Source organism: Durotheca rogersii, assembly GCF_024521655.1.
Source record: "Durotheca rogersii strain YMJ 92031201 chromosome Unknown GGS23scaffold_15, whole genome shotgun sequence".
In the NCBI taxonomy this organism is placed as follows: domain Eukaryota; kingdom Fungi; phylum Ascomycota; class Sordariomycetes; order Xylariales; family Xylariaceae; genus Durotheca; species Durotheca rogersii.
In genome coordinates, this window is record NW_026251246.1 from 374,208 (window position 1) to 387,051 (window position 12,844).

The 12,844-nt window shown below is 57.5% G+C and overlaps 5 protein-coding genes across 5 annotated transcripts; 2 read left to right on the forward strand and 3 right to left on the reverse strand.

Annotated features, from left to right (window-relative positions):
* Window positions 1-389: 389 nt before the first annotated feature.
* GGS23DRAFT_121454 (carbohydrate-binding module family 1 protein) lies at window positions 390-3,755 on the reverse strand. The gene is made up of 12 exons (XM_051511087.1): window positions 3,522-3,755; window positions 3,268-3,467; window positions 2,361-3,209; window positions 1,814-2,306; window positions 1,639-1,760; window positions 1,492-1,585; window positions 1,382-1,430; window positions 1,220-1,311; window positions 939-1,171; window positions 840-882; window positions 473-780; window positions 390-411 (listed from the first exon to the last, which is right to left on the reverse strand). Exons 1-12 carry the CDS (start codon window positions 3,568-3,570, stop codon window positions 403-405), a joined length of 2,541 nt encoding a protein of 846 aa, XP_051370692.1. The 5' UTR covers window positions 3,571-3,755; the 3' UTR covers window positions 390-402.
* A 1,250-nt stretch (window positions 3,756-5,005) lies between these two features.
* GGS23DRAFT_121585 (uncharacterized protein) lies at window positions 5,006-6,739 on the forward strand. Its single transcript, XM_051511089.1, has one exon. The coding sequence runs from the start codon at window positions 5,151-5,153 to the stop codon at window positions 6,615-6,617; it is 1,467 nt and encodes a 488-aa protein (XP_051370693.1). The 5' UTR covers window positions 5,006-5,150; the 3' UTR covers window positions 6,618-6,739.
* A 740-nt stretch (window positions 6,740-7,479) lies between these two features.
* On the forward strand, window positions 7,480-8,143 carry GGS23DRAFT_598000 (Mss4-like protein; the record flags this gene model as incomplete). Its single annotated transcript, XM_051518710.1, has 3 exons — window positions 7,480-7,812; window positions 7,885-8,008; window positions 8,112-8,143. The coding sequence occupies 3 exons, from the start codon at window positions 7,480-7,482 to the stop codon at window positions 8,141-8,143; spliced, it is 489 nt and encodes a 162-aa protein (XP_051370694.1).
* Window positions 8,144-8,603: 460 nt separating this feature from the next.
* On the reverse strand, window positions 8,604-10,491 carry GGS23DRAFT_121581 (major facilitator superfamily domain-containing protein). The gene is made up of 2 exons (XM_051511088.1): window positions 10,203-10,491; window positions 8,604-10,128 (listed from the first exon to the last, which is right to left on the reverse strand). The coding sequence occupies exons 1-2, from the start codon at window positions 10,353-10,355 to the stop codon at window positions 8,686-8,688; spliced, it is 1,596 nt and encodes a 531-aa protein (XP_051370695.1). The 5' UTR covers window positions 10,356-10,491; the 3' UTR covers window positions 8,604-8,685.
* A 509-nt stretch (window positions 10,492-11,000) lies between these two features.
* On the reverse strand, window positions 11,001-12,777 carry GGS23DRAFT_574034 (2-dehydropantoate 2-reductase). Its single transcript, XM_051516715.1, has 4 exons — window positions 12,614-12,777; window positions 12,384-12,532; window positions 12,130-12,332; window positions 11,001-12,063 (listed from the first exon to the last, which is right to left on the reverse strand). Exons 1-4 carry the CDS (start codon window positions 12,667-12,669, stop codon window positions 11,482-11,484), a joined length of 990 nt encoding a protein of 329 aa, XP_051370696.1. The 5' UTR covers window positions 12,670-12,777; the 3' UTR covers window positions 11,001-11,481.
* Between the last annotated feature and the right edge of the window lie 67 nt (window positions 12,778-12,844).

The following is a 12,844-nucleotide window of genomic DNA, read 5'->3' on the forward strand; positions in this document are numbered from 1 at the left end:
AGACACAGACACCATGATACTCTCACTGGTGCAAACAAATGTGCTACACGGCGAGTCTTACACGCACTCTCTTCCCATCAGAAGCACCAAAGACAACTGTTGATAACAGTTGCAGAGTGTACATAGCGGACCGATTCGAGCAAGTTAGTCGTGGTAGTTATCGGGGAACGGGGTGGTGCTTGGCTGGCGCTGCTCCATGCGCTACACACTCCGACAGCATGCACATATTGGGCTGCAGCGGAATGTCCACTCTAATAGTCTCTATCTCTATCGTAGCGTACTTCTATTGGCTGGTACTAGTAAGCAATTACAAGAGCTGCGAGGCGAGGCTACCACGCGGCGAGGGCGGATCTCGGAACCAGAGCTCTGCTCGTAGGATAAGTAGTATACACAATTATCTCATCAGACGCACTGCGAACCGAGTCAGCTGGAGAGGTCGAAAGCGCCGAGGGGGACGTGGGAATATGCTCACCTGAGAATAGTACTCGTTCTGGGCCGTGCAAGTGTACGGCGCCGCGCACTGGAAGCTGCCCGTCCACTGCTTTCCGCCGCACTGCGCGTACTGCGGCTGGGCCTGGGGTGGCGCCAAGGCCAGGATCCTCTCCGAAGCGCGCTCAGCTGCGATCACGATGTACGAGGCTGGGTTCGTCGTGATGTGGCCCGGGAAGATGCTCGCGTCGACGACGAACAGGTTGTCCGTGCCATACACCCTGGTGTCGAGGTCTACCACCGCCGAACCGCTGTTTGTCCGACCGTCGTCCGTGCCAAGCTTGGCGGTACCTAAGCAACTTGTCAGCCATGTGACATATATGAGGACGGCGTAGCTCATAAAAACCTACCGATCCAGTGGTTTGAGCGCCGGTTGGTGTACGAGACGAGCATCTAAAAACGTATTAGCCGCGAATAGCCGCTACCTACACCTGACTCGCCAAACTCACATCGTTGACGAAATCTTCCACAGTTACGTTCGCCGGCGGATAGGTCCAAACGAGACCCTCGACGTTCGCCAAGGCTGCTTGGACGTTCTTGATCCCCTGGATAACAGCCGCCACGTCGTTCTGATCATGTAAGTAGGGCACTGTCGACACCACAGTTGTCAACGCCCTCGTAATCGTCATACGGCCCCTTGACTTGGCCCCCCGCCCGAGGTACTGGCTCATGGTCATCGCATCTACTTCCGTTAGATTGCGGCCGTACGCAGGTTATCATCGCAACTCACATCCATTTGGTGTACCGGCGCTCCCTTCAACTCTAGCTGTCCACTGGAGTTGTCGGACGACGCCGTCGGCGCCCTGGATCTCATCCCAGAATCTACCTAGTGTTAGCCTTCGGTTCCAAAATCTCCCCGTGCCCTCCTTTACGTCTGTTGCATTTGTCTTACAGTGGTCCGATATTTGGCGCTGCTTGAGCCAGGATACCCGAGCGAGAACCTATTCCTATGGGTTAGCCTAGGACTGCGTCTTTGTTATGACGTGGCGCGGCGCATCTCACCTAGGTATTGATCCTTGTCGGCGGGGATCGGGTCATCCCAAGCTTCATAAAAGTCGTAGAATTTGACGTCGGGGTGCGTAACGACGGTGTCAGTCTGCAAAAGAGGGTAAGCGTACGTCACTAACGGAAATGGGGGCAAAAGCATACATTCGTGTGGTCCTCTAGGTTGTAACCAACCGGCAGGTTGATCCAAGAACTGTTGGTGATCATCGTCGGACCATCCGTGGATGACTGGACGACCTCAAGCTGATCGTTTGGCCCGATTCCACCTGAGAAAGTCAGGAACGTGGCCGCCAGCGCGGAGATTGGCTATGTCACTTACTCCTTAACAAGATCTTGGCCGACCCGAAAGCACCGGCAGAGAGGACGACGCGGCCGGTAACGGGTGTGACGTTGACGACACCAGTATAGCCGCCCTCTCCGAAGGGCTCGACCTCGACACCAGTGATGTGCCCGCCATCCCGAATCACCCTCTTCACTCCCGTGTTTAACCATAAATGGAAGTTCGTGCGCTGGCTAGAAGAAACGAGGTAAGTGCCCATGGGACCACCGCGCTCGCCGCCGGAAAACATGAAGGGCGAATGAGCAAAGGTGCGATTCTTCTGGTTGGGGAGATTATTAGCGGTAACTTCGCTCCAGCCTGCAGATCGCAAGCCGCCAGCGAGGACTTCGAAGCCCTCCTGGTAATACCGCTTGCCGTCCGTCGAAGGAGTGTCTGTTCCCGGAATACGAGAGAACACTCTATTGGTTGCCGAAGCCATATCCTTGGATTTCCATCCGTCAGGGAAATTGTAATCCCAGTCCAGAGCGTAGGGCTGATCATTGCTGTTAGCTTCCATTTAGATCATATTACTTCCCATGCGACATACCTTCCACCACAGACCGGCGTTGACGGCCGTGCCTCCGCCGAGCACGCAACCGGCCATCTGGTCGGTGTCGGTGCACGCGATGCCGGCCGAGTTGACCCAGATCTCATTGCATAGGCCCGGGACATCGAAACGAGTCAAGTTGGTACCCTCCAGCCACTCCGGCTTCAGCGTCCCTCCCCATCGTCCCGAGGAAGGGGGTCCCTTTTCGATGAGCAAAACACTCTTACCCGCCTCGCTCAACTTGTCAGCTATGGGTATCCCGCCGGCTCCCGCACCGACAATGACGTAGTCGTAGGTGCCGGTTGGCACCGGGATACCGGTAGCGGTAGCGGTAGGGACAGTCGCGGAGGAGGTCGATGTGGGTGTCGTGCTCCCACAGTTCCCAGTAACCGTAGCAGTGGCTTGCTCGGCCCATCTCGAATACGACGGATTCGCCGCCTGCTGATTCAAAGTAGCCCCCCAGATACTTTCGCCATTGTTGTGGAACGCAACAACACTATCGGCTGGGCAGTCAGCGTTCGTCGGTGCGCGAAGCGCAGCGGCCCAACCTAGCACTAATGAGCCACCGCTGGTCGATGCAGCGCCGGAGGCACCACCGTGGTCCCACGCCAGACAATTCTGACATCTGAAAATCACACTATAATGTGTTTCATTGATGGTAGATGAGATTTGCGTCAACGTGGCATTGCCGGTATAGAGATCGGGGCTAGTATATCCACTGGCGAAACGGAACGACGTCAAAACTTCGTCTTCGTACGGCCAGGCCATAAGGAGCAGGCTGTTTGTCATCGGCCCTCCGAACGATACACCGCAATAGGAGTTCCAGGTCGTGCCGTTGGAGCCACATTTCTATCCAGAATATCAGCACGCGAACATTTTCTGTTCACATCCAGCTCGGTTTGCTTACCAGGTATCCTATGAACTCGGTAGCATCGACCGAGAGAGCATTCTCAGGTAGTGCAACACCGAAGGTCAGCCCACCCCAGGCCGACACACCGGTAGCACCATCTGCCTTGTCCGGGACCGTCCAAGTGTTGAAGATGATACCAGTTTCGCTGTCCGTGTACACAGCTGGCGTGCCCTGTTGCCCGAGGCATCGCTCGACGTCTACACCCACGTCAGTAAGAATGCGGGAGCAATGGGGGGGAGGGGGAAGCTGACTCAGCCCAGCTGCGAGCAGCAGCGTTCCCAAGGGACCGAAACGACCCATGATTCCAATGTCCTAGCCAGATGCGTCCACGATGAAGACCACGAGGTTAGAGGGGTCCGAAATGGAGAGAGGCACAGGTCCAAGCACCGCGTTTAAATACGAGTACATCTTGAGGCTGACGAGCACATTTGGGCTCGCGGAAAGTCATTCCGGACAGGCATCTAGAAAAAGAAGACCCTGGTGGGCACTCGCCATCATCACAACGGTCATGATAGGAGGAATTTCTCGACCCTGTATCTCGATGCATGCCACCATCACGATGGCATCCCTTCTGCATGACCCCGAGCGAGCCTCTGTGAAGAGCTCGCCGGGGGAGGGTTCGCCAGTTGCGTCAGTTTCACCAGCTAGCGAGCCCAAGATGTAGGGTAGAATGCGGGTGAGAAGTCCTGGAGCCGGGTCCGACTCTGGTTTCCAGGGCCGGAAATCAGGGGTCCCTGCCCTGTCATGGGTGTTCTGGAATTTGCCTGCCACCCAACGGGCCAGCCGGGGACGGGCGGCATCTCTAGTCCCATCTGTGCTGACAAAAGAAGTCGAAGGAAAACGTCCGAATGGGCAGGGCGTGGAGGCTCGCAGCGAGGGCTAATCCCCTCTCGGTCCGTCCTGGGACCACCAGCAGTCAAGGTGGTATGGGATGAAGGAATATCGAATCAAAGGTTTGACCGAGGATGCCTTGGCCAAGGATGACTTGCCTCTTCGGTCGACGGAGTATCGTGAAACGGAAGCGCGTCGTTCTGGTGGACGGGCCGAAATTAGCGACCGTACCTGGGGGGAGCTCTAATTCCCTCCACGATCGCCGCGGCCATACCCACGTCGTCAGACGGCCATTTGGCGACGAGGGATTGCTAATACCTGGCGAAGGAGTAGAAGGAGGAAACGGTGGATGGTTGGCATTGGACAGGGGGAGATGGGGAAGAGGAGGGTGCCGAAAAGAGGTCATTCCGCGCTGCATCTCGTAACCAGATGACGTAACCCAAGCCACGCTACGTCTCACGGCAAGCCAAGCCACGGCAAGCCACAAGCCACCCGTCTCAGCGCCCGGATATTTTGCGAGCATGTACATCGCGCGTATCGTTGCCGACCCCGGTACCTGCGCCCCGGCTAAGCTATCATACCCGTCGGGCCTTCGAACCGTGGTCGCGTAAGCACATCGCTTAGTACCTCTGTACACTCAGGGTACCTGCATGCTTCTACAGAGGTATCTAAGGCCAGCTGTCAACGCTCCCTGGCAAACGGCGCAGTGGACGGAGACTTCTCCCCAACAATCCTACTAGCCTTCCCCGTCTTTGCTTGAGAGTCGAGAAACACATCGGCAGCGGCGACGACGACGAAGAGTTCATATTTCGGCCTTGCTTGATGGAACGCTGTATGCTCGAAGACAGGAAGACGAGACCCTAGAGTCACGCTGGTTTTTCTGCTGGAAAAAAAAAGGAAAACCTTCCCACCCCTGCCCCGTCTCGGAAATCCGTCGCCCACCAGATCCGACCCGGACTCGTGCGCTATCGTCAACCAATGACCAGACATCGAAAGTATTGTCGCATCGGTATTCGGGGGGATTCTCCGGAGCTCCCACCGCCTTCAGTATGGCCCCGGTTCCGCATTATCCCCTGAACGGCATCGACATGGACTTTAGTCGCTACGACCATAGGCCTCTCGGCCCTCGCGACATTATTGTCAACCGGATAATGGAGGACTATATGTCTCCGCGTCTCGTGACGCCGGGCGCCTACCGAACTATATTCTGGACGCATGCGAGTCTCGAGCAGCTCAGAGATCATGAGCCCAAGTTACGTCTCGATATGTCTCTGCTGGAAAGGCTCCTGGACACGCAGTTCAATTGGGTCTCACCTGTGCGGGGAATGTCACCTAGTGATCAAATACTTCATTTCATGTGGCCTACGAAGGATAGAACCTTAGATTCCGTCGTTGTGGGATTTGTCGAGCGGCATTACCTCGAATCCGATGCTGGTACGCGGATCTGGATGAAGCAATTCAAGCATATACACCCCAAGAAAAAGGTTAAGTGGAAGAAGGGCATGGTCGAACATGCGAAGGCGTATCAGGCATTCTCGGAAACACACTATCGCTATTTACTATATTCTGGTGGCCACCTCATCCCTATCGACCCGCCTTCTTACTTTCGCTTGCCTCTCTACCCTGTGTTCTTTGGTATGACCTGGTTCATGATGGCAAATCTTCTGTTGTGGAGGAGAGGCAGTGTCATGAGTCCCCGGCTCCGTATAAACCCACTAGTCACAACAGAGTGGCTGGGGCGAAAGAGGCCACCGCGGTCTTCAAGTGTTCCTTCGCCTAAGGCGTGGACTGCAGTGGAGATTGAGGGCAATTTACCGGGCGAGGAGTGGTTTGTCTACTTCCCTCGCCGACGCATATCCGAATTGGATAAACTGTCGCGGCGGAGAAGCTTGAGCCGAACTCACATCCGAGCCATGTTCACGGACGGGCCGAAGCCAGTGCCCGACGGCTCCGGTAGAGCGAGCGCGTCGGCGAAAGCCAAACACGCGTGTGCTAACTGCGCCGAGATTACCCATCAGACGTCGGATTGCCCCTTTCCCTGCGGTTATTGCAAGTCGAGTTCCCACAAATCGAGAAACTGCAAGATAAAGGCGAACAACCGGTGCAAGTGCCGGCCTTTTCCGCAGTTTCACACAGCTTTCGAGTGTTTCGTTCGATGTAGCCGCCGGTGCGGGGCAGCCCACATTCCCGGACACTTCAAGCACAAGACCGCGATGCTATGCTCTCACCGTTGCTGCATGTGCGGAGTGAGAGGACACTGCGGGAGGCAGTGCTCGTTGAAGAAGTGCCCCTGCGGGGGGCAACACCTCACCCAGGACTGTCGATGGAAGGTCGAGTGCCCTGCCAAGAACTGCGACCTGTACTACTGCCATCTCCATTGCAGAGAGTGCGGGAAGAAGAAGGACAAACAGTCCAAAGACGGCTTCGTTGGCAGAACGTGCCCGGAATGCTTGAAGAACGGCCAGCCGGTTCTGCGCAGACGGGAGGCAATACACTCTACGGCGGAGGGCGAATAATAGCGGAAAGTTGCCGGTGAAAGCGCTCCGCAGATGCCATGGCTGCGAGGGTTTACCGCTACCGCGCCCGCAACCCGTAGTTGTAATTCCATCCAATCTCGCAATATTAGCTCTAGAACTACTTCTAATATCTCAACGTCTTGGTCGATAATACCGCTCTACTGATCGATAACAATGCCAAGGGCCATGTGGCGCCCCTATGCACTAACGCGCGCCACTCTACGATGGGAAATTCGGCTCGCTAGCTAGGCTCTGACGCGGCGCTCTGTTTCCGGATCCGGTGCCGAGAAGGCGGGACAAGACGGACCGGACTGACACCGGCTCCGATTCCTCTGACGTCGAGCCATCGTCATCGGCGGGGGCAGGGAGTCGGGATATCCGAGTTCCCAACGGCGGCGAAAAGACGAGAACCCTCTATACATTTCTCCTACTGAAGTCCGGGATCACGCCGAGATATGTGCGTAGAACCATCGTGGTGTGATGGTCGGTCGAGGGCAACAGTCCTGATGTTGTGGCGCTATTAAACCGCACAACGCAGCATCGACGAACCCCCGGACGCAGAGGTTACTTACCATCTCTCGTCGAACCTGACTATCTTCCATATCATCAACCCCATCGCCACATGTCACGAGACTTAGTAAAACATACATGAAGATAATCAACATAGTGCGTCTCCATCCCGACGCCCCGCGGCCTTTGAGTTCACTCCTAATGCGAGCACGCCGACGACCGGTGCTCAACCTGACTAATCTACCAATCTCACAACAACAGCAAGCCATATCTACGACGACGCTTCTTTATTTACTACCTCCCTCAGAAGCTTTGTAACCACACCCACCCCTGAGAGGGCTGTATTTTCGAGATGACCCCGCTCCCTGGCCGCTGCGCCTGCGGTGCGATCCGCTTCGTCATCTCGCTGACGGACCCGGACGCGCAGGCGCGCACCAGCATCTGCCACTGCCACGCCTGCAAGCGGTTCACCGGCGGTGAGCACGCCGTTACCACGCGCGTGCCGCGCTCCGCGTTCGCCTTCACGCGCGGCGCCGAGCACGTCCGTGTCCACGAGGCGGATATGGGCAGCAGAAGCGACGGAGACCGCGGGGAGGAAGGAGAAGGGCAGGCGGGAGGGGGGCGGAAGAGTGCCCTGCACCGCGAGTTCTGCGGCGTATGCGGGGGGCCGTTGCTCGAGTACGGGGTGAGTCGATGGGAGACAGAAAAAGGGGGGTGTGCGAGATCGAGAACTAGCTGACACCCCGAGATGACACAGCCCAACGCCGGCGACAACATATACGTCTTCTACGGCACGCTGGAAGACCACGCGCGCGGCCAGGTCGAACCCCGGGGCGAGTTCTTCTGCCGGCTACGAGACCCCTGGATGCCCGAAATAGAAGGTAAGCTCGCATTTCTATCTCGGTGTTGTTATCGAGACTGCCTCCTCGCTACCATACTCTCGCCGCTAGTGGGGTGGGCCATTGGTGCTGACCGCTTGGAAAGGGTTATTCCAGAAGCAGGAGATCAATGAATGATGCGAGCAGTGAAAGAGATCCCCAGGTTGGTCGACGAGGTTAGAGCACGAGACTGCCGGACGCTGCTCTAGGATGATGCATTGACGAGTGATCATGTGTGTAGGCTATGGAGAAGGACTGGGAACAGCATATCAGACTTTGACTTGTTTGCCCCTACCATATTGTAGGTTGGGTGTCGCGATTAGGGTAATGAGCTCATCCGTCAACCCTCTTCGAGTGCTTTTTTCCGTCTCACATCTGCGTGGCATAAGTAGCCACCAGATATTCCGTTACCCATCTGGGGCTAGGTGCCCATACACGGCACCTAGGTATTATAAACGCGACTCAACAGTTGAAACATGCTGGTATTATCTTGCTACTAAGCGTCTGCATCTATAGAAAATAAATACATGGGCATGATGGATTTACGCGAGCCTCGCGCGCAATAAGCTGAATATTTACACGACCAGCAGAGCGCGTGCTCCGGCTTTCGATTTGTACAGCTTGGCGCATGTGGCTTCGCCGGCCTAGTCTGCTCAACAGCCTCCCAAACAGCACGTTTGTCAATAGACGTAGACGAACTCGTCGTTCTGGGAGTCAGTCAGGTCTTTGAACGCGTCGCCGCCGAGCCGGAAGTCGGTGTCGTCGTCGCGGCCCGCGGCGGCGGTGTAGCGGTGCTCCATGCTGGCGTCGTGGAGCTTGGCGGGCTTGCCGTTGCGGACGCGGCGGCGCTCCTGCATCCTGTTGAGGACGAAGAGGGCGACGACCTGGAGGCCGACGATGGCGAAGAGGACGCAGGTGGTGGTCATGATCTTCTGGAGGCCGGGGCGGTAGCGGGGGGCGTCGTCCTGGTTGAAGAGCAGGGGGCCGACGATGTTGCCGGCGGAGACGCCGATGTTGTAGAGGGCCATGATGACGGACTTCTTGGTGGTGCCGCCGATGTTGGAGATCATCCAGGACACGAGGATCGGGTTCGCGCCGAAGATGAAGGCCAGCATGTAGTAGGCGGCGAGCAGCGGCGCCGTGCGGCCCGGCTCCAGCAGGTACAGCATGATGGTGCCGGCGAGGACGGGCACGAAGACGGCCTGGAGGAAGGGCGACTTGACGCGGAAGCGGTGCGCGAGGTACGACGACGGGAAGATGACGAGCAGCTGCACGGCGCCGAAGGGGATGTTCATGAGCGAGACGATCGCGGGGCTGAAGCCGAAGCCGCCGAGGATGATGGGGCCGAAGATGTTGGTCACGGCCGCGGTGACGTTGAGGCACAGCGCCATGCCGATGAACAGCCAGCTCTTGACCTCGACGACGGCCTCGAGGGCCTGGGGCCACTTGAACTCGCGGGACCCGGTGCCGGTCTGGTTCGCGCGGAGGCGCTCGATGGCCTGCAGCTTCTCGTGGTCGGTGAGGAAGCGGGCGGACGGGACGTCGCTGTCGAGAACGAAGAATACGACGACGGAGGTGACGACGGTGAGGAGGCCGACGAGGATGAAGAGGACGCGCCAGGAGGAGACGGGGGAGTCGATGCCGCGGAGGCCGTAGGACACGGCGGCGGCGAACATGGTGGCGACGCCGTTGGTGCCGTACCAGGCGGCGACGCGGATAGGCTGCTCGGCGCGGCGGTACCACTGGGAGGTGATGACGGAGAAGAGGGGCAGGCAGGCGGCCTCAAAGAGGCCGAGCAGGAAGCGCGTGGCGAGGAGGCCGCCGTAGTCGTTGCAGGCGCCCATGCAGGCCTGGGCGGTGCCCCACCCGAAGACGAGGGCGGGCATGAGGATGCGGTGCGGGACCCTGACGATCAGCCAGGAGGAGAAGGGCAGCCAGACGAGCTGCGCGATCGCCGAGATGGAGCCCACCATCGAGTACTCGTTGCCCGTCAGGTTGCACTCCTCGCGCATGCCCAGGATGGCGCCGTAGCCGAGCGCGGACTTGTCGAGGATCTGGAGGAAGTACACCCAGACGAGCACGGTCAGGATGTGCCTGTCGGTTTTCCGGCGGATGCGTTTGTTCTGCGCCGCGGGGGCGTGGTTAGCGATCCGCGGTATTAGGAGCGCGCTCAACCGGCGCCGGGATTATTACTCACATCCTCCTCGGTCAACTCGACGGTCTGGTCGCCGATGAGGTTCGCAGCCAGGTCCCCCCCGCCGACTCCGGCCTGTGGCTTCTTGACATCGGCCTCGGTATCCTCAGTGTGTGTCTGGCGTATGGCCTCCTCGAGCCTGGGGGAATTCTCCATGACGGCGACGTCGACGTTCAAAGCCCACCGGGGTCAGGTTTCCGTGTGGCAGGTGTTGAAAGGGTCGGTCGAGCCAGTCAAAATCCTGATTACGTGTCGCCTTTGCCTCCTTATACTCTTCTCCCATTCGTGTGATCGTCGTCATGGATGTTTGCAGGCATCACTCCTTCTCCCATCGTACCCGAATATCACTACCGCCAACATACCGCTACCATCCATTGATCTCATCACTACCTACCTACCCAATAACCCGCGGTTTACTGTTACCTCTATTACAGGGAGGGACTCGTACCATCTCCAAGCCCCCCGCTCTCCCTCCCCCAAAACCCGGAATCCTGGCCCAAAGCAGGTTTAACTACCGTCTTGGCCAAACCTGGAGCATCGGGCTTGGCATTGGAGCGACTGTAACGCCCCAGACAGGGTGACAGGGTTGCCGTCTTGGATTCTCCTCTCGACTTGCTCCGGCAGTAGCTAGTCGACTCGGCCATGGCCCCCCTGTGAGAGGGACCAGTGTATTTCCTCCCAGCCCTGGCCGAGGTTGGGGGTTGGGTGGGGGTCGAACGCTCGCGTAGGCGATGGATGGGAGGTCCGGGGCTTCCGGGGTATTCGGGGTACACAACCCGGTGGCGTGTTTACTGGTGATGCGGGGTATCCCGGGGTATCCCGGGGAATCTCCCAACATGTGCAAGAAAACCTGGTTCTGAGAACGCCACCGGTCCCTCCCAACCTGCCCATATGAGACCCCGGCTTACGTACCTACGTCGTTCCGTAGGTATTATGTCTCGCACCCGAACTCGCTTAGGGGCGTTAGACATGCGAGTCACTCGTCTACCCGATGCCCCGGCCACTCCAACTACGGTACGTGTGAGGGGCGCACCGAGACATCGTAGGTGGTGGTGCGGGAGCATGACGTGCGCCGGATAGACGCGTAAGTAATTTCCCGGCCTTGAAACTGCCTAAACCGTGGCAGCGATCCCCTTCAAAAGACATGAGGCGAAAGGAAAAGTGACAATGAAACCACAGCACGGAAAATACGGGATTAGACGGTAAGAAGTGGCTTCAGAATTAATATACATCTGACGGTTCCGTCTGCATTGTAGCTAGCTGATGTCACATATATTCACCACTACTTCTGGCCCGACGCCCCGAGAAGCCGGCGATTCACGGCCGTCAGGATCAGATATATAGTGTCGAGCGTGGGCGTCGGGATGCCCAGCTTCTTCGCTTTCTTGTACGGAGTCCCCAGGATGATATCTACCTCCATCGGCCTACCCGCCTTGTAGTCAGTCTGCATGCTGCTCCCGATGGGCGGCATGCCCAAGATCTTGTCGATGAGGCGGTCTGCTAGCTCGAACTCGATGGGCACGTCGCTTTTCCTGGCGACCTCGATCACCTCGTGCATCAGCCGCCGCGTGAGCGCGGTGGCCTCGGCCGAGGATGAGAGCCAGGCGTGCGTGTCCAAGAGCGTGAGCGTCGTAAGGGAGTTCCAGGCGGCGTTCCACACGACCTTCTCCCAACGTTGGACTTGGACGTTGGGGACTACTTGGAATACTGTCTTTCCAGTCGTCAGCAGGGAAGCGAACCGAGCCAGTTTCTCCTTCTCCATGGCCTCATTGGCCGCGTCGCTGGGGTACAGGCCGAGCTGCATGTCTTCATTGTTTCTCTGGGTGACCTTCCCAGGTTCTTGCTGAATCGCGCCGGTCCAAGTCTATCGATATTTGCTTCTGTCAGCATTTGGGTCTCCTCGAATCCTCGTTGAGACGACTGCACTCACTACGCAGGAGATAATTGTCAGGTTGGGGAACCGGTTACGGAAAGGCTCTTCGTTGCCGACGCCATTCTGGATGATGACGACAGTTGTCTTCTTTTCGTCAACTGCCGGTGCGATCTGGGCCGGCGTTGCGTCCTGGTCGATCGCCTTGTGGGCACAAACGACGAAGTCAAAAGTTGTCTCTGCCTCGGCGGCGTCCCTTAATACTGCCTCAGGTTAATTTCTCTTCCCCGACGACTGCCGCTGCTCATCCGAACCTTTGTATGGTCGGACGACATGGTTGCCGTGCTTTTGGCTGGTTATTTCCAAGCCGTTCTCTTTAACAGCGTCGTAGTTGGACCGAGCGATTACGGTCAGCCTAACACGAGGTTCTCTGCTGATAATGAAGGCGTAGAAGGAGCCGATGCTAATGAAACTTCACGTCAGCGTGTTCAAGTCTGTCGGCTGCGGACTTTTGCCTTCTGTTTTTTTTCAAGGGTTTACTTACGCCCCTAGTCCGTAGAGGAGAACGTCAATATTATGATCTTGGCATTTAAAAGCCATTGTAAGAATTGTTCTTGGTTAACGAGATCGGTGTCCTCCTAACCCTTGGCAATGATGCACCAGGGCTGGCTCGTCTTACGATGATATTGTACAGGTTGAAGAATCCCCTGTCACCTGTCCCCTTCCCTCCCCCCAACGAAATGGAGCTATTCGGAACCCCTCCCTCTCCCCCCAC